At 43.1% G+C, this 18,650-nt stretch overlaps 2 protein-coding genes across 3 annotated transcripts in view; one reads left to right on the top strand and one right to left on the bottom strand.

Moving 5' to 3' along the window:
- The window catches only part of chtf18 (CTF18, chromosome transmission fidelity factor 18 homolog (S. cerevisiae)), a 101,125-nt gene extending 82,887 nt beyond the window's left edge, over positions 1-18,238 (bottom strand). The window contains exons 1-6 of one of the 2 annotated variants that reach the window (XM_041207446.1): positions 18,118-18,238; positions 11,074-11,328; positions 9,593-9,740; positions 4,467-4,662; positions 3,837-3,923; positions 1,439-1,491 (exon numbers count right to left, since the gene is read on the bottom strand). In XM_041207446.1, the coding sequence (XP_041063380.1) occupies positions 1,439-1,491; positions 3,837-3,923; positions 4,467-4,662; positions 9,593-9,740; positions 11,074-11,328; positions 18,118-18,220 (842 nt within the window). In that variant the 5' untranslated portion in view covers positions 18,221-18,238. The remainder of the gene's footprint in view (positions 1-1,438; positions 1,492-3,836; positions 3,924-4,466; positions 4,663-9,592; positions 9,741-11,073; positions 11,329-18,117) is intronic. The other variant, XM_041207447.1, reaches the window with a different exon arrangement.
- A 132-nt stretch (positions 18,239-18,370) lies between these two features.
- The window catches only part of rpusd1 (RNA pseudouridine synthase domain containing 1), a 40,814-nt gene continuing 40,534 nt past the window's right edge, over positions 18,371-18,650 (top strand). The window contains exon 1 of the mRNA XM_041205823.1: positions 18,371-18,553. The gene's annotated coding sequence lies outside the window, so the exon portion shown is untranslated. The remainder of the gene's footprint in view (positions 18,554-18,650) is intronic.

The raw sequence follows: 18,650 nt of genomic DNA, 5'->3' as shown, positions 1-18,650 counted from the left end.
ATTCCATTTTGATTCCTCATATTTCACACAATTCATAATTGAATTGAGTCAAATTCCTCCTTGCTCTTTCTGTAGAAAGCCTTGTTCATTGATATTCACAGGCTGTATTTCAAAGCTGAGTGTATCTAAAGACTTGCAGGGTACTGTATTTTATCCACTTATCCAGAATATTCTAATTACAATGGCCTATCCTCATGCCTAAATGGAAGCAAGAAAAAGTTTATATTTTTTCTTGGAAGGTTGGAGGGAGGGGTCATTTTGTATTGTGGCAGGATGGTAACTAAGAGTCTCTTCCATTTTGGTTGCTTGGGCAAGACAAAGGAAAGAATTTGGTAAGCCAGTCACCAGAGGAAAGGTGCATCCAAAGTAATACTTTAAATTGATTGGGAACAACAGGATAGAGTTTCAAACTGATGAGAGAAAGTTTATTTAAGATTGCCAATCAGGCTCACAGTGTAGCGCATGTGTATGTACTGGAAGCTACGTATATTAATATATAGGGACCTGCTCTATTGCAGCTGTTTCAGTTAAACAAAACAAGAGACAGCCATTTGCTGACTCATTCCTCAGGTCAATGCCTTGACCAATCAGGGACAAGCTGCCTAGTTTAAATTTCAAACAATGCTTGGCAGTTAACTGTCAGTCACCATCATTAGGTGCATTCTCCATGGCAACACCTCTACCAATCAGAGTCCACTTGCCAACCAATCAGCACTCTCTTCTCATACAGTATAAATTGCTGTTTTCCGCTTGTATTGGTATTCTTGCAAAATGTCCTGATGCGTGGAAGATGAAAAGCTTCGAAGTGTTTTTTTTTAGCAATACTCAAGAAATTTTATTCTAAAATTCATCCTACAATATAAAATTTACATGTGGAATGGACTTCAGGGTTGGGTAATGAAGTCAAAACTGTGGAATCACACAGGAAAGAGTTGGTACATGAGATGAAAGGGGATGCTGTGGCCTATGTATTGTGTTTAGAACGGGGAGTTAGAATGTACTGAATTAACTTTCACAGCCATACCTATCTTGTAATCATTCTTGCTATATTCTGTATTCATCCCAAAGAAGTTTAAAGGTTGTCAGCACAGTTACCCAGGTCGCCAATCTGAAACCAATCAACCTTTTTTTTGTTCTCTCCAATTTTCTGCTTTCCTGAAGGAGGTGACTCCCTTGCTCTCCCTAAGGAAGTTCACTCACTGAGATAAAGTTCCAAAGCCCTGGTCTGCTCTTGTACATAACCCAAGAAACACAACCAAATCCTTTCATTTCTGATACCAACTGATCTATTGTGAATTTGTGTTGTTTACAGGCTTATGGAATTTGCAGCTCTTTTTAATCTCAAAACTTTAATGCTGTATTCTCCATAAAAGCAGAAGCCTCCTACAATTGGTCTAACTTCCTTCAAACTGCCCTGAGTTGCAGACTCCAGACTTACCTATTAGGCATTTCACTCAACTTCTGGGATTCTTCCATCACCTGTCTACGACACTAGATAAACACAAAGAAATATGCTTAGACATAAGAAGGAACAAGTTATTAAAGAAACACAGAATGACCTCAAGTGGTGATTCACCACCAAATGCAAAGTTAAACACAAGGAAATGGGAAGGTGGGAGGGAAAACGAGCGATAGTGAGAAAGGTGGAACTTGTGCGGGGAGCAAGAAGAAGGGGAGGGGGAAGCAGGGTGATAGGAGAAGGGGGTTAAATGCGTAAAGGTGAAGGCAAAGTAGAGCAACAGGGAAGGTAGGGAAGTGAAAGGCACATAAGCCGGAAGTAGAGGAAGCTGAAGATTAGAGGAGAAGAGCGAATAGGTAGGGAAGGACTGGTTGTGACAGGTGGCAGAGGGCTTCTTCGTAAACTTTGAGTGCCAGTCTGGATGTGTCACCCAATAACTGGTGCACAAGTAATGATTTTCTTTGAAAATGTATGAAAACAGCCACTTATTTTAGTGCAAATTCATTACAAGATTATTTTCATCGTTCAATGATGTGAAAAAGCCACAAAAACTGTAAAGCCATTCAGTGCCTTTGGTGAGGAAACACATGCTGACACAAGTTCCACACCAACTGTTTCACTGAAATGTCCTACAACAGTGTCACCTACAGGCAGAACATGTGCAAGTGGAAACATTCAAATTATAACCATAGAGATTGACTGACAAAGGAGCTTGCAATGCAATTAGTATTTTTGATATAAAACACAAATAGTAGATAGCACATTCTTAAAGTTCCACTTCACTGTTTAAGCATTTTTAAAAAATCATTGACGCAGAGCAGACTGCCTGCTTCACACTGAAGGAGTTGCTGTAAATTAGATTCTACTAATTGATAATCCGGAAATAATTAATTAATGGGAACTAGCACAATTACAGAAACATACCCTGAAGAGACAAGTGTTTCTGGAAAGATCAGGCAATAGTCAGGCAACGGCTTGCATTGATGTAGTGTCTTTAACATAGAAAAACATCCCAAAACGAAGACAGAAATGGACATCAAGCCAAAGGAAGAGGTATTAGGAGCTATGAACAAAAGCTTGGTCAAATTCAGGGTAGGTGTATTTTAAAGGAGGGTTGTCAAGGAAGAGAGCGAATTGGGGGAGTTTAGGGGAGGGAATTCCAGAGCATATGGCTCACATGGCTGAAGGCACAATGTCGGGCGAAGGGAGGGGGAATGTATGAGAAGCCAGGGATGGAGGTACACAGGACTTTGCAGGGGTTGAGCTGGAGAAGGTTACAGAGACAGGGAGGGTCAAGATCATGAAGGGATTTAAGGACAAGGATGAGAATTTTTAACTTAGACTTTGGTAGGTTGGAAGTCAATATTGGTCAGCAAGAACAGGGTACTGGGTGAGTGGAACTTGGTGCAGGCTAGGATATGAGCCACAGGATTTTGGATGAGAAGTTTATAGGGAGGTGGAGGCTGATCACGAGAGCACTGAACAGCCAGGTCTAGAGGTGACCAAAGAAGGTAATGTTACAGAGGTGAAAAATAGGTGGTCTTTGTGGTAGTAGGGATTATAGGGCTGGAAGCTCAACTCAGAGTCATATAGGACGCCGGGGTTATGAGCAGTTTTCTTTAATCTGGAACAGTGGTCAAGGAATGGGGTGGAATTGGTGACAAGCGTCAAAGGGAATGGTTTCATGCTTTTCAATGCCTAGCTGGAGGGAATTTGCAACTTATCCAAAACTGAATGTCAGATGGATTGTAATCACAGTAGCAGAATGGGGGTCTAGCGTCTAGGGGATCAAGAGGTACAGCCGGTGCTGTTAGTACACGTGTGTTTAATGAAATGGTAAATCTCCTCAAAGTGGAAGGGTTCGTGTACAAAAGAAATCCCCCCTCATCATCAGCATCACAGTAGGGCAAGAGACCAGATGCATTCAACACACATTAAAGTAAATTTCCATTATGAGTTTCCAATCTGTTATGTTGTAACATTAGCTGGCAGCAAACTTCCACATGCTTCTATATTAGCTGCAGTACAATTAAGTGAAAGTGTGACAAAACTAAGGAAGGAAGTGATCTGTATCAGTACCACTTTCAGTTGCTCAGTTCAAGCAAGGAGTAGAGAACATGCTCAGGCATCACTCAGAAACTGCCATTTTCACTGCCTCAATTCTTAATGCCTAACTCAGCAGCCACATGCTGTGAGTGTACGAGCCAAAGAATTGATTGTAGGATGTCACACTACCCTATCACTATCTCATACCATCAGGAGTACTCTTAAATATTTCTAAATGTGCGCCAATGCTTCAGTATTCTATATGCATCAGTGGTGGCAAATCACAAATTCATATTTCCTACACTAACAAAAGTATTAATCCACCCGTTACCTCTTCAGCAACTTGTTCCTTTAGATACGAGAAAGGTACGCCCAGCAAATGCAGTTGCCTTTGTCCATTCCAATGCAGAGCATCTAACTAAGAAAATAAAACATAGACTGGTGAGTGCAGCATTGCTTTATGTCAAGACACAAAAACTACCTGCCTTTATAGAATTTTATAGCACAGAAACTGGTCATCTGGCCCAGCTGATCCGTGTTGTTGTTTTATGGTCACAAGTCTCTTCCCTCCTTGTGCCATCAACAATCAAACCCTTGTTTAATGCCAGTGACACTTTGGAATTTACAGTTAATCAAGGTTGAGTCCCAGGCCAGCGTTTGTGGGGGGGGTGGTAGAGAAGGGATGGTGGGGGGGAACGAGGGTGGTGGTGCTAAGTTACAGGCCATTCCCAAAAAACATCAGTGGCTTTGGGTGGGTGATCCTGGAGGAGGAGACAGGACCCCTTGATGAAGGAAATGCTTGTTTTGATTAGATGAATGCCACAGATCCCTAGATAGTCAGTCTGAATACGCATAGAATGTTACACTGTCACATTTATCAGAAAAGGCAAAAAACAAAAACACTCAAACAAAGTAATTTGATTTCACAAAAAGCTGCTGATGGCTAGTTCAAAGCTTTCACCTTCAGCCCTGACCTTGCGTCTTCATCCTGCAGGGCCAGGTAAACACGCGTTCCATCGGATGACGTTACGTTGATGTAATCTTCCAAAACCGGAGGCCGTTTCAGAACTCGCTTCTGCACCTCCCGAGATGGAACCTCTTCTATGGGGGCCATGCCACTTATGTCAGGCATGACCTGTTTTGATGTCTTTGGACTTCTGAAAAGTAAGGGATTGTAAATTTATACTGCAATAGCTAAATTTATATAGTTTTATCATGTTAAAACTTCAACAAGAGCAATTTATACAGTATAGTGCCTTTAATGCAATGAAACGTCCCAAGGTGCTTTGTTAAGTATGAAGCCAAGTCACAAAGAGACATTGGCTGGGATTTTCCAGCCCCTTCGTGGCGGGGCCAGAAGATTGCAGCGGCGGGCGGGTGCGGGAAATCCCACTGATTAAGTCAGATGACAAAAATCTTGGTCAAAGAGGCAGGGTGTTAAGGAGCGTCTTAAGGAGGAAAGCGAGGTAAAACGGGGCAGGGAGAATATTTGAGACCTCGGGACCTAGGCAACTGAAGGCATGGCCACCAAAGTCGGAGCAATTAAAATTGGGGATGCATAAGAGGTCAGAATTAGTGGAGATTACAGAGAGAGGGAAGGGCGAGACCATGGAGGGATTTGAAAACAAGGATAAGAATTTTAAAATCGAGACATTGCTTGACTGGTAGCCAGTGTAGATCAGCGAGCGCAGGCTTAATAGAAAAACGGGACTTGTTGGAAGTTAAGATATGGCCAGTTTAGGATGGCCTCAAATTTAAATATACAGATGGCAGAATGTGGGTGAATAGCCAGGAGTGCATTGAAATAGTTGAGTCTAGAGGTAACAAAGGCATGAATGAGGGTTTCAATTGCAGCTGAACTGAGACAGGGCAGGGTCAGGTGATGTTATGGAGATGGAAATAGGTGGTCTTAGTGACAGTACGAATTGGAGGTTAAAAACTCATCTCAAAGTCAGATGTGACTTCAAGGGTTGCAAACAGATTGGCTTAATCTCAGACTATTACTGGGAAGAGGGATGGAGTCAGTAGCTGGGGAACAGTGGTTGGAGTGGGAATCGAAAACAATGGCTTCAGTATTCCCAATATTTAGTTGAAGGAATTTTCTGCTCATCCTGTACAGGATGTCAGAAAAGCAGTCTGATAATTTAGTAAAAGTGGAGGAGTTAAATATGGTGGTGATGAGGTAGAGCTGAGTGTTGCCAGCATACACAAAAATATATACATTTTGTCATACAATTTATACATGCCAACATATGAGTTCATTTCTGAAGTTTAATATTTTATTCCAACAACAGCAGCTCCACCAATGAGAGATTCCTCAAAGTTAGACAATTCAACGCACCACTCCACTCATCAAATGAAGCAGACTTTGCACAAGGCACCAAAGAAAAGGATCTCATTATAACTTTCAAGAAACTCAAAACACATGGAGCTGACCTACTGCAAGGTGCTTATCATTAATACCATCCCAAAGAGGGACCATTTTCCAATTCTGCCTGCGCCTCTGAGTCAAACGCAATTTCTGGGGTGGAGGTAATTTGTTCATAGTGAAGGGGTCAGGGTTACTGACAAAACAAATCTCAGATGGGGAGGCAGAAAAATTATCACACAAAGCAATCAAATGCACGAGGCATACCAACTAATTAAATATAACTCCACACTTAGCTTCACAGTAACACTGGGCCCCAAATATGGGAAATTATAGGAAGCTACCTCTTACAACATCATTGTGAGATTTATATCTCACTTACAATACACAGAACTCTGTGTGGCCATACATATTACATGTCTGATATCACTTCTGGCAAAAAATGCTAGGTATGTCATTGGGTGGCAAAGTGTCAGTGGAATGGCTCCCTGATTGATTTTTGTTACCCAACTGACCAGGTCACACTTGTCTAAGTAGATAGGGGACTCAGGATCAAGATTTTTCTTATTTATTCATGGGTGTGGTTGTCACTGGCAAGGCCAGTATTTATTGTCCACTTCTGTTTGCCACTGAGAAGGGAGCGGTCAGCTGCCTTTTTGAACCACTGAAATCCGTGTGGTGTAGGCACGCCTGCAGTGCTGTTAAAGGGGGAGTCCTAGGTTTTTGAGCCAGCAACAGCGAAGGAATGGTGACATATACTTCAAAATCAGGGTGGTGAGAGGTTTGGATGGGAAGTTGAGGTGGTGGTCTGTTAGCGTTCTGGGTGGTAGAGGTCACAGGTTTGGAAGGTGCTACCGAAGGAGCCTTGGTGAGTTGCTTGCAGTGCATCTTGTAAATGGTATCCCATGCATGGATTCCCAGTTTTGAATCTAGCCCATTTAACGTGGCATTAGCGCACACAATGTGAAGATGGGACTTTGTTTCCAACAGGACTGTGCGGTGGTCACTGCTACTAATACTGTCACAGGCATATACATCTGCAACAGTTGCAGATTTGTGAAGACAAGGTCAAGTAGGTTTTTTCCTCTTGTTGGTTCTCTCATCACCTGCCACAGCACAAGTCTGGCAGATATGATCTTCAGCACTTGGCCAGCTCGGACAGTACTGAGCTACCCTTGGTGATAGACATTGAAGTCCCCACTCAGAGTACATTCTGGGACTTTGCTACTCTCAGTGCTTCTTCCGAATGATGTTCAAATGGAGGAGTACTCATTCATTAGTTGACTGAGGGCAGTTGGTGGTAACTAGCCAGGAGCTTTCCTTGCCCATGCTTGAACTGTAGCCATGAGACGTCATGGAGTCCAGAGTCAATATTGAGGACTTCCAAAGTCACTCCCTCCCGACTGTATACCACTGTGCCGACACCTATTGTGGATGTGTCCAGTCAGTGGGACAAGGCATACTCAGTGGAACAGATGGAGGACCCTGTGATATTGACAAAAGGGACCATTTGTAGGATCTGAAACCACCCCAACTGGGAAATTTATGGACTAGAATTTCAAACCCATGGACATGTCTTGACCTCATGACTGGAACTATAAATTACAAAAGCCAAGCTGCAGTCAGCAATACAGGGCCAGGCAGCAAGGGATTAATTTGGACTTTTAGTTAAAAAACAGTGACTTAAAAGGGTTTGGACATTGACTGACTGCTATCAGGGAACAATGGTACCAGAGAATTGCCATTCCTTGCCATTGACTAATGCAATCAAGAAGTCCAATTACCCAATACAATGGCACAAAGGGCATAACATAAATGCAGTACACTCAAAGAATTATGCAACAAATGTCTGCACCACAGGCAATAGTACTGGACTAGGGTCATTCAAACCCTCATTAACTTTGGAGCCAGGTGCTGTTACTGTGCCACCTCAAACAGCAGGAGAATTGCTTATACAATGAGGACTGATAATATTTGTCTGGATACATCTTCCATGGAAAATCGCAAATTGTTTCAACCAGCCAGAGCTAATGACGTTTGTCTGGACTTTGTGTGGAATCAACCAAATGGACATTGGAACAACAGGAAATATGTTTTGACATGTCTGAGTTAAATTATTATAAAAGAAGAGCACATCTGAGTATCTGGCTGTAGTCGGATGGAGGGTCGTGGCGATATTGGCTTGAATGTATTGGGTTGTAATCAGACGAAAGGTTGAGTTTGGTTACCTTGACTTAGGGCTACAGTCAACATCGCACAGACCAGCTGCGTTGAGGATTGTTAAGTTTCAGCCAAATCGCAGTGATATTGGTCTGAGCGTTTTTTTTTCAGGTTTCAGGACAGGACATGGTGTTTTGCCTGTGTTTTTGTAAGTTTAAGCCCGAGTCTTGGGAGGTTCATATTAGGTACTGGTAACGGGTTGTTTTAAATTTTGGGGTTTTGTACTGTGGGAATGTGGGTGATTCAATAAAACAATTGTGAATTATCAGAACGAACCTGTCTCGCTGGACATTCTGTTCAAGTCATACACACGTGAATCTGCTGTCATTAACTTCGGTGTGGAGAGGGTCTCTGAGGGATAAGGGGAACTCCTACATAATTCTGAGTGTATCAATATGTCAGGTTTCTGTGGACAGCTCTTCCAATTTTGGCACAAGGCCCCAGATGCTATGAGGAGGATTTTACAGGGTTGACTGGGTTGGGCACACATTAGTCATGTTTGATGCTGGGCCGCGCGCCCCCCCCCCCCGTTTGACGCTGGGCGGCGCGCCCCCCCGTTTGACACTGGGCCGTGCGCACCTCTGTTTGACGCTGGGCCGCGCGCACCCCTGTTTGACGCTGGGCCGCGCGCCCCCGTTTGACGCTGAGTGGTGCGCCCCCCTGTTTGACGCAGGGTGGTACGTAGCTGCTTGATACAACTGAGGGGCTTGTTAGGCCATTTCACAGGCCACAGTTAAGAGTCAACCACATTGCTGTGGGTCAGAAGTCACATATAGGCCAGACCAGGTACGGATGGCAGATTTCCTTCCCAAAGGGGCAAAAATGAACCAGATGGGTTTTTTTGACCATCTGGTGGTTTCAAGGCCATCATTAGTGATACTGGTTTTTAATTCCAGACTTTTTATTTAACTAATTGAACTTAAAAGCCTCAACTGCTTTATTGGGATTTGAACTCCTATCTCTGGAACCATCTTCTCAAGGGCAACAAATGCTGGCCTCAGCAGCAGCCTGCCACATCCTGAGAATGAATTTTAAAAAATAGATCTAGGTACTATATTCCTATATTGTACAAAACACTTATGACAACAATACCAAACTAAACACAAGCCCCCAGTGAGTGTTACAATTTTCTCTGTAAAATTACTGTCCTATGCTGGAAATTAGTGACTGTCCTATGCTGGAAATTAGTGACTAAGAGGAAAGATTAACAAGGTCTCTAAACTAGCACAGGGAACAGAGATATGATGAGGCTGAATATAGATTTACAAGAGAGCATGTTATTGAGGAGTCACAGTGAATATTTTTGAGTTTGTCACTCTCCGGAAGGGGTGATAATAGATGAGGAGAATGCAGCTAGTTCGTGTGATGAAATAGTCTGGATTAACACCAGAAGCTGATGCAATCTAACTGCAAAGACTGGAAAATATGGAATGCGGTAGTTCCAATTTCAAGGCAAGAGGGAATAAAGGAGGACTACAGATTGTTCATTCATGGCCTACCTGGGGTATTGGCTCTGGGAGAAGTCTTCAGGTGATGAGGGTGGCGTGATGTCATCTTCTGGTGGAGGAGGCTCCTCTGAGCTGAGCTGTGACATAAAATCCAGTTTCTTCATGGCACCTAGCCTGGGCCTCTTGTGCCTGGGAGTTGCTGAGATTAAAGAAGTTACTGAGAAACCCAATTTGACATATTAATGATGCATAAATAATGTTGCATGAGGTTGGGGGCAATACTTGTGAGCATAACACTGAGGTCTGAAGCTTGTCTCAGTCTTAAGATATGGTTGCTAGTTCTGTTTCCTATAGTACAACTGTGACCAGACTTCAAAAAAGCATTTCACTGACTATAAAGCATTTTGAGACATCTTGAGATCATAAAATACACTACACAACTGCAATTTCTTCTTTTCTTCTTTCCATTAAAAGTTAATCAAAATCCAGCACTTTATTTTAACCTGTATTTAAAAACATAAATATTCCTTCTGCTCCCTGGACACCTATATGTATTAAAGTCTTCTTAATGCTAAAACCTTATTAGTAAAGAACAGTGGGTATAAAAAGCTGGTGCTACATAGGGAAAGGTGGGTAAGGCCATAGTACTGGACTCATTTAAGAGATAGCAATATGCTGAATTGGAAACATGGGCAGGTTGGTATTCTGGAAGGAAGAGCCTAGTGGCCTTCCTCATTCAAATTCACCTTGTGATGTTAACGTGGCACTTTTCATCTGTCTTCTAATATCTGACTTACATGCCTAAAGGTTATTCATGTGGAGGTGACGGTTCACTGGAGAAAGGCCATCCAACCAAGAGTGGCCATTCTTCCTTTGTAAACCTAGACCTAGACATGAGAATCTAGGCTACATGGTTGTGAGAAACAGATCACTGTGAAGCCTGATCTGACTCCTCACCCGACATGCACACAACTTCCAGTCTAAGCCGTTGGATAATGATCATGAACTAGAACCTCAGTTGATTACTCTGTTCCCCCACCCCACCCCCTCCATTGATTGGACACACCCACAATAGGCCATTGATTTTGGAAAGGATATATTCTACCACTTGTCAAGAAATTTCATTCCCCTCTCACTCTCAATCCAAATAATGTGAAAAGATAATTTATTCAGGGTTGATCATAGAAATGTATCGCCACTGAGCACAGCATGGAGTGCCAGGAGTTTAGGCAAAGGTCAGTGCACTTCCTGGATTTTCAATAACAGAAAATCCTACTGATCTCTTCCCACAAATTACTGGATTGCACTCCTGAAGCATGGAGTTCTATGCTGGCAGCACAAATTTTGTTAAGTCTACCGTTTCTTTTCAGCATCTACTGATTAATTCTGACCAGTCTAATACAATTCTGATATTGCACTCAAGGCTGTAATTAAATATTGTTTATCACCATAAATCATAGCAAAAAACAGTGACTGTAGAGGGAATTGGGAGCATGCTATTGTCCCCTGCTTCATGTAGCAAACTAACGTACTCATTTCTTGCTCTTGATCCTGGTGCAGCAGATGGTCAGGGAATTCCACTTCCTCAGGTGAACGGAGGGCATCAACATTTCGTTTCCTAGCAACACTGCTCCCCACGATGTCCTGCTGCTTTGTGGGTTCCTGAGCCTGGGCCTTGACACTTGGGCCATTCCTGGTGAAGTTGTCCCCTGCTGCAAGGGCTTCTTCAAAAGTGGGCTTGCCGTGTCGAAACTTGGATTGCTTAAATGCACTGGAGAACTTTTCATCTGTCGGGAAGAGACAGAAAAACTCGGTGACATATGGCGTTAAGAGTGGTAAAAGGGTGATGCTAATCTAAGGCATCAAAATATTGCTGATTGGAGAGGCTGAGGGGGCTACAGTGAAGATTTGGAGGGGTCTATGCATGTAATAAATTAGTGCTGGTGGATCATCAATATATTGTGGAGGAATGAGGGGCTGCTGAAATGTTTCTGTGTGTCGGAGTGATAGGAGGGTGCAGTTTAGCCCGTGTCAAAAGCTTTGGTGCTGGCAGATCACACAGAATTAAATCTTGGGATGCCATGACACAGTAAGGAGGGGTCAGAGAGGAGAACAAATGCCAGCAACTGCCAACATGGAAACATGTACAAGGACATTAGGTGAAACATAGAGAGGAAGTCAGATACTTTCTCTATAAGATAGGGTAATAAGGGAATTAGAAAGCATGTTCAGTCTGGCTGCCCTCACATCGCCCACCCGTGGACAACACCATATGGACTTTCCGAAGATTTACATTTATAAGGCAATTCCCCTGTGCTCCATGTCAATTAAGTTATTTTTAAAAATCAGCTAATGTTCTAAGTAGCAGAATAAACGTGATCTCTTAAGCTCTTTTTTCACAAAAAGTACAAAACAAAGCACATCACAATGTAAGGCATTTTGATATTTTGTTTATTTCTGCGATGCAGTTAAGGCCTCCCTTTGTTTCTTTTTAATATGTATTATTTTTTATAATTGTGTCAAAATGTAACCAGTTGTGAGATGCACCAACGTCCTGAGCTCCAAACCGGGTGGCAGGAGCATGGAGTGTAGAGGACATAGGACGAAGGGAGAAGATTTTTGATCAAAAACATCAACTCTGAAGCTTATATGGACCTTTTTAAAAAATAAAGATTGCACAAGGATACAGAGATCCATGTGTCAGAACATCCCAAGGGGTGGTGTTTAACCATCAGACAACCTGATTACAGAAACGGACCTAGATAGTGATCTCAAGCACGTGTGAATGGCTTTCCTCCTGCCTTACCTAGATACAGAAATCACATCCATTGCTTGAAGGTACCTGGAAGCAACCCCTGCTGAGAGCAGGAAATGACCATATACAGGTGGTCTTTGCATGGCCAGAGTGGAGTTGATAATCCACTCAGATGACTCTACTTAAGACATTACCTTATATGCCGAAAGACCAGGGTCAGAAAGGGTATAGTCACAGCTCCCAAGGACATCAGGGCTGCAAACAGGGAGTGTGAGTTGGTCAGTCACCGGAAGTACCCCCTCCACACGTTGCCCTTGAAGTGGCTGTGGTGGGGAAGAGACCATTGTTCACCTCCTTGTGGAATGTGCCTTTGCAAAGAAAGTCTGGAGAAAGATGCAGTGATTTTTGTCGAGGTTCATCCAGAGCAGTTCTGTGACATAAGACTCTATGCTCTACACTGTTCCCAGGGACACACACTGAGATAAACATCAACTGCAGCTAGAGGATCATCAACTCAGTGAAAGACGTTCTTTAGTCTGCCTGGAACTTGTTGATCTTCCAGTGCAAAGAGTTGTCCCCGACTGAGTGTTGCAGACTGGCACATTCCAAGGTCCAGCACTATGTGCTGAGGGATGCACTAAAGCTTGGGGCAGCCACCACAAAGGCGCAATGGGGAAAGGTCGCTGTCTAAGACCTTTCAGCCACAGTGCACCGAGGGGCTGGGAATTGTACAGACCCCTCGGGCTGTATGACTCACATCGAATGTATGCAGTGAATACTACATACATCACAATTGTACTGAAGCACCTCAGAGTGCAATATGATCTATGTAGATAACTTAGATACCATTGCACTGTCTGTAATGTTCATTTACCGTATTGAAGCACCTCATGATCTTTGTGGAAAACTTGAACATGATTGCATTTCTTGTGGTCATTTTGAAATGTTCTTTCAGATATTTTATGAATAAAGTATATCTTTCCAAAAAAAAAGTCATTGTGTGGAGGAATTCATTCAGCAGACCGACCACCTGCGGAGGAGCTCCTGCACACAGGTCTTACTGAGCATCTGGTGTTGCAAGTATATACTATTGCTTAGTGGGTTAATAAAGGCTTTCCACATGAAGTGGAAATTGTATCCATAGTTTGTTTTGTGTCATTGATACCAAGTACAGGGTGAGGACCTTAGAGGCAGTGAGACCCCCTGGTTAAGAGTCCTACACCATTATAAATATAGCATTGTTTTGTGACAGCTGCTTGGACAACTCATAATAAAAGTATTAGAAAACTCGTGGGTTGTTCCAGGTGCCATTTTTGTATGGGCCTTTAAAAGGAGGGCAGCTAGCATAATCCTCCTGATCTGTCCTGTTAAAAATTCAGAATGAACAATTTTCTTCAGCATGCACACTACATTTTAAAATGAGGAAAAATCTGATCTGCTGACTCAGGAATTTCTGCAAGATGGAGGGGCTGTTTTGGGATTCACAAGTTCCTGCACCTACTATACATTGCAATCTGTGTTTAATTAGCAGCTACTTAGCTGCATGCCTGGGGTTTGAACAACTTAGCAAGAACTCATCGATTTGCTGGAGTTTTAACCAAGGTTACCCAATGTAGGTCAGGTATGTTGATCACCCGCTAGCACTTCACACGAATGGCCTTGAATCACTCTGTTTCTCTCTCCACAGATGCTGTCAGACCTGCTGAGTTTTTCCAGCATTTCCTGTTTTTATTTCAAATTTCCAGCATCCTCAGTACTTTGTTTTTATCCAGCCATTAATCATGTCTCGGTTTGGCCTAGTGTTGGCAGTTTATATAACCAGAGGGACCATCAAAGCCAAACCCAATCCTTGGCCTCATCTAACAACATGCACACTTCTAGCAGGAGTTCCAGGATATAGGTTTAGAAACATTTACCCTCGAACATTTCACCCCATCCCTAACGCAGGCCAAGTCAAGCGTCACCACGGTTGAAATAAGGTAACTCAGCACAAACAAGGGATTGAGCCTGTGTTCCTCCTCATCGGGATGGTTCAGAGACTCACTTAATCATATGAACCAAATAATTTTAAGCTGATCTTTCCTTGACAAAATGCTAGAAATACTAACTGCCACTAGCCAACAATCTCCTATTTGGGGTAAGACCTCCCAGTGGGATAAGAACAAGTGCAAGGACCTTGCAGTAATAAAACTGCACAAAGATTTCCACTGAATGTTTTGAGCAGAAAGTTGCACAATGGACAGAGGGATGGGGGAATTTTTTATATTAATTAGAAATCGGGACTTCAATATGGCTGCACAGTTCTTCCTTTGCAGGCTGCACTCTCCTTCCACGTGTATCCTGCCTTGATCAGTTACTTAAGACAATATCTAGCTAATGAAGAAGAGTCATATGGACTCAAAACATTAACTCTGTTTTTTCTCTCCACAGATGCTATTAGGCCTGATGAATTTTCCAGCATTTTCTGTTTTTGTTTCAGATTTCCAGCATCCGTAGTATTTTACTTTTAGCTAGCTATGTCCGCTGTCAGCAATTGGGGCGCAGGTCTGTAAAAGCATTGCTGTCATCATATTTGTAGGGTGGTAGCCTTTCCTATTACATTGTTCATCTAGTCTCCACATGGGTACACAAAATACAAAAATGTTCTCAGACATTTAAATAGATTAGATGAATAATTCCACCACAGGCTCCATACTATATTGGGATCTGTTGAAAGCCAGTTGAAATTATCACTTTGTGTGCTCAGTGGCCTACAGTATCAAACATACTGGACTACCTATTCCAGGTTCAGCACTGATGCACCCACAACCTATAAATAGATAACGTACCAAAACTTATTATAGCAAGGTCTGGGACTTTTCCCTAAAAATGTTGACAGAAAGAGAGGAAGAGGTTAGAGCAAAAATAAAACTTAGGGCAATGTAAGAACTAGGGGAAATCTGCAAATGTGAAAAAATGGAACAGAAATTCTGGAAATACATAGCAGGTCAGTCAGCATCAGTGAAGACGAGTTAATGTTGCAGGTGCAAAATCTTCATCAGAACTAAAACATAAATAATTCCTAACATTTCTTGCTCCCATTCTAGTCCATTTCTATCTTGCACACAAGGACCAATCAACAACTCTGCCAAAAGGAACAGAGACAAAATGGTCTCAATATTAATGCCACACCAACCATTCACCCACCGCCCCTTCAAAAGCCCATGGCTGGCAGGAGAGGTGGACTAAACGTAAGGGAGTCTTGCTATAAGGCATTGGTGAGACTACACAGAGTACTCTTTACAGTTTTGGAGGAATATACTTGCATTGGAAGCAGTTCGAGAAGATTCACTTGGATGAAGGGCTTGTCTTATGAGGAAAGGTTGAGCAGATTGAACTTGAAGAATTTCTTCTCTCAGAGTATCTTTCATCCTTGGAATGGTCTAACCAGATAGTAGTGGATGCTGGGCCATTGAATACATTCAAGGCTTAGTTAGACAGATCTTTGGCCAGTTGGAAAGATGGCCCATGTGCGGCTCAGGATAATGCCAAAAGCACAGGTTTGATTCCTGTTCCGGCAGACTGGGGAGCTGCCTCCCCGCCCTAAGCGAGAGTAATGGGCTCTTGGTGTGGACAGTGCCACATGGACAAGAGTAGTGCCATCATCTTATTGAATGGAAGAGCAGAGTCGAGTCTTACTCAAGGGCAACAAGTCAAAAATGCATGGATGAAGCAGAAAGAATTTAAGACCATCGCTACTTTTAAATACTCTTAGAATACCTATTAAAGTGAAACATATGAATATATATGAACATATCAACCAAGAGGAGTAAGCATTCGGCTCCTCAAGCCTGCTCTGCTGTTCAATTAGATCATGGCTGATCTGATTGTGGCCTCAACTCCACATTCCATCTACTGATAGATTCTTGACTAACAAGGGAGTCAAAAGATGTCTATCTCTGCCTTAAAAATATTCAATGACCCTGCCTCCACCGCTCTCCAGGAAGAGAGATCCAAAGATTTACAACCCTCAGAGAAAAAAATTCTCCTTATCTCCGTCTTAAATGGGAGGTCCCTTATTTTTAAACTGTATCCCCTAGTTCTAGTCTCTTCCATAAGAGAAAATATCCTTTCAGCATCTGCTCTGTCAAGTTCCCTGAGGATCTTTTTATGTTTCAATCAGATCACCTCTCAATCTTCTAAACTCCAATGGGTATAGACCCAGCCTGCCCAACCTTTGCTCATAAGATAGCATGCTCCCCCACCTACCACCCCAATCCCAGATCTCACTCAAGTGACCCTACTCGGAACTGCTTCCAATGATTTAATATCTTTTCTTAAATAAGGAGACCAAAACTGTACACAGTACTCTAGATGTGGTACAACTGTGGTAAAACCTCCCTACATTTATATTCAGTTTCACTTGCAATAAATGCCAACATTCCACTTGCTTCCTCAACACTTGCATACAAGCATTTTATGAGTCATATATCAGGACATCCAGATCCCTCTGTACCAGATTTCTTCAATCTATTTCCATTTAAAAAATATGCTGCTCTTCTATTCTTACCAAAGTGAACAAGTTCACAATTTCCAACATTATACTCCATCTGCCAAATTTTTGCCCTCACTTAGCCTATCTATATCTCTTTGCAGACCCCTTATTCCACTTCACAACTTACTTTCCTATCTCTTGTTTTGTGTCGTCAGCAAATTTAGCAACCATACATTGAAACAATTTTAAAAGTAGTTGAACTTTAGAATGGCAGACAGCCTGAATAGGCAGATCTTTATATAGTGCTCAAACACAAGTAGAGCTTCACACTGGGATAACAGCAACAAGCTGGAGTTTGAAAGGGGACAAAGAGCAGGTCCTAGGACATTGCAGCAGGAGTTCCTCAGCCCAACTAAGTCAGAAATGTTCACTTATAGTTAGTGTTCAATAACATTTGCAGATTTTCAGATAATAAAGCAGTCCTTGCCTGCATGCAGCAAGATTTGGATAACATTCCTGCTGCCCTGACAAATGGAAATAATATACATACCACACACGTGCCAGGCAATGACCATCTCCCAACAAGAGAGAATCTAACCATCTCCTCATGACATTCAATGGCATTATCATTGCTGAATCCCATACCATCAACATTCTGGGCATTACAACTGATCAAGCATTTAACTGGACCAATCATGTAAACGCAATAGCTACAAGAGCAGGAGAAAGGCTGGGAATTCTGCAGTGAGCAACTCCATTCCTGACTCTCAAAAGCTGCCCAACATCTACATGGCACAATTCAGGAGTATGATGAAATATTTCCTACTTGCTTGGTTGAGTGCAGCTCCAACAACACTCAAGAAGCTCGACTAGCAGCCGGCTTGACTAGCACCCAATTCATCACCTTAAACATTCACTCCCTCCACCACCAACGCACAGTGTGTACCATCTACAAGTTGCACTGCAGCAACTCGCCAAGGCTCCTTTGACAGCACCCTCCAAACCCATGATCGCTGCCACCTAGGATACTGTCGCTGGGTCAAAATCCTGGAGCTCCCTCCCTAAACAGCACTGTGGGTGCACCTACACAGCATGGACTGCAGCGGTTCAAGAAGGCAGCTCACCACCACCTTCTCAAGGGCAATTAGGGATGGTGAACAAATGTTGGTGTAGCGACACCACATTGCACCAAGGAATTAAAAAAGACCATGATTTGCTTCTAACCGGGACCATGGGCTTGAGGGAGCGGGTCCTCACCGGCCGCAGGGACGGGGAGGTGGGAAAGGTCCGGGACAGTGAAAGCGGTTCGGAGCGGGATATTCAATGGGCCATTCCGGGTTACATTACCATGAGTTGGTTCATGTATTTGGGCCAAGGCCTCCAGTTCATCAGCAAACAGATCCTGAAAGTGACCCTCTTCCTCCTCCTCCCAGTCCCACTCGCCCTCCATCCCCAAATTTCCCGCCAAAACCCCGGAAACACTTCCGAATGGGGGGTCAGTCGTGACGTCAGCGCCCGGCAGAAGCCCCGCCTCCTAATCCATTCTGGTGTTATTATTGGTCCATCGGGACGCCAATCACAGGAGATGAGGCGGAAGGCCCTCTCCCATTGGCTCCCCCACTTAACTTTGGCTGCGTTGGGACAACAGGGAACAACAAGCTGCATTTATATAGTGCCTTTAGCGGGTGGAAAGGCGTCTGACTGGTGTGATCGTCAGATTAAAATCGACACCAGGTCAGAGAAAAGGATATCAGGACTAATGACCAAAAGCTTGGTCTTGGAGGTAGGTTTTAAGGAATGTTTTAAAGGAAGAGAGGTTTATGGAGGGAAGGCATGGCCACCGCTGGTGGGCAATGGAAGTCACAAATAGGCTAGAGACT

This window comes from Carcharodon carcharias, chromosome 15 (genome assembly GCF_017639515.1).
Source record: "Carcharodon carcharias isolate sCarCar2 chromosome 15, sCarCar2.pri, whole genome shotgun sequence".
In the NCBI taxonomy this organism is placed as follows: Eukaryota; Metazoa; Chordata; class Chondrichthyes; order Lamniformes; family Lamnidae; genus Carcharodon; species Carcharodon carcharias.
The sequence above is the reverse complement of the archived record's forward strand: the minus strand, read 5'-3'. Positions and strand labels throughout refer to the sequence as shown.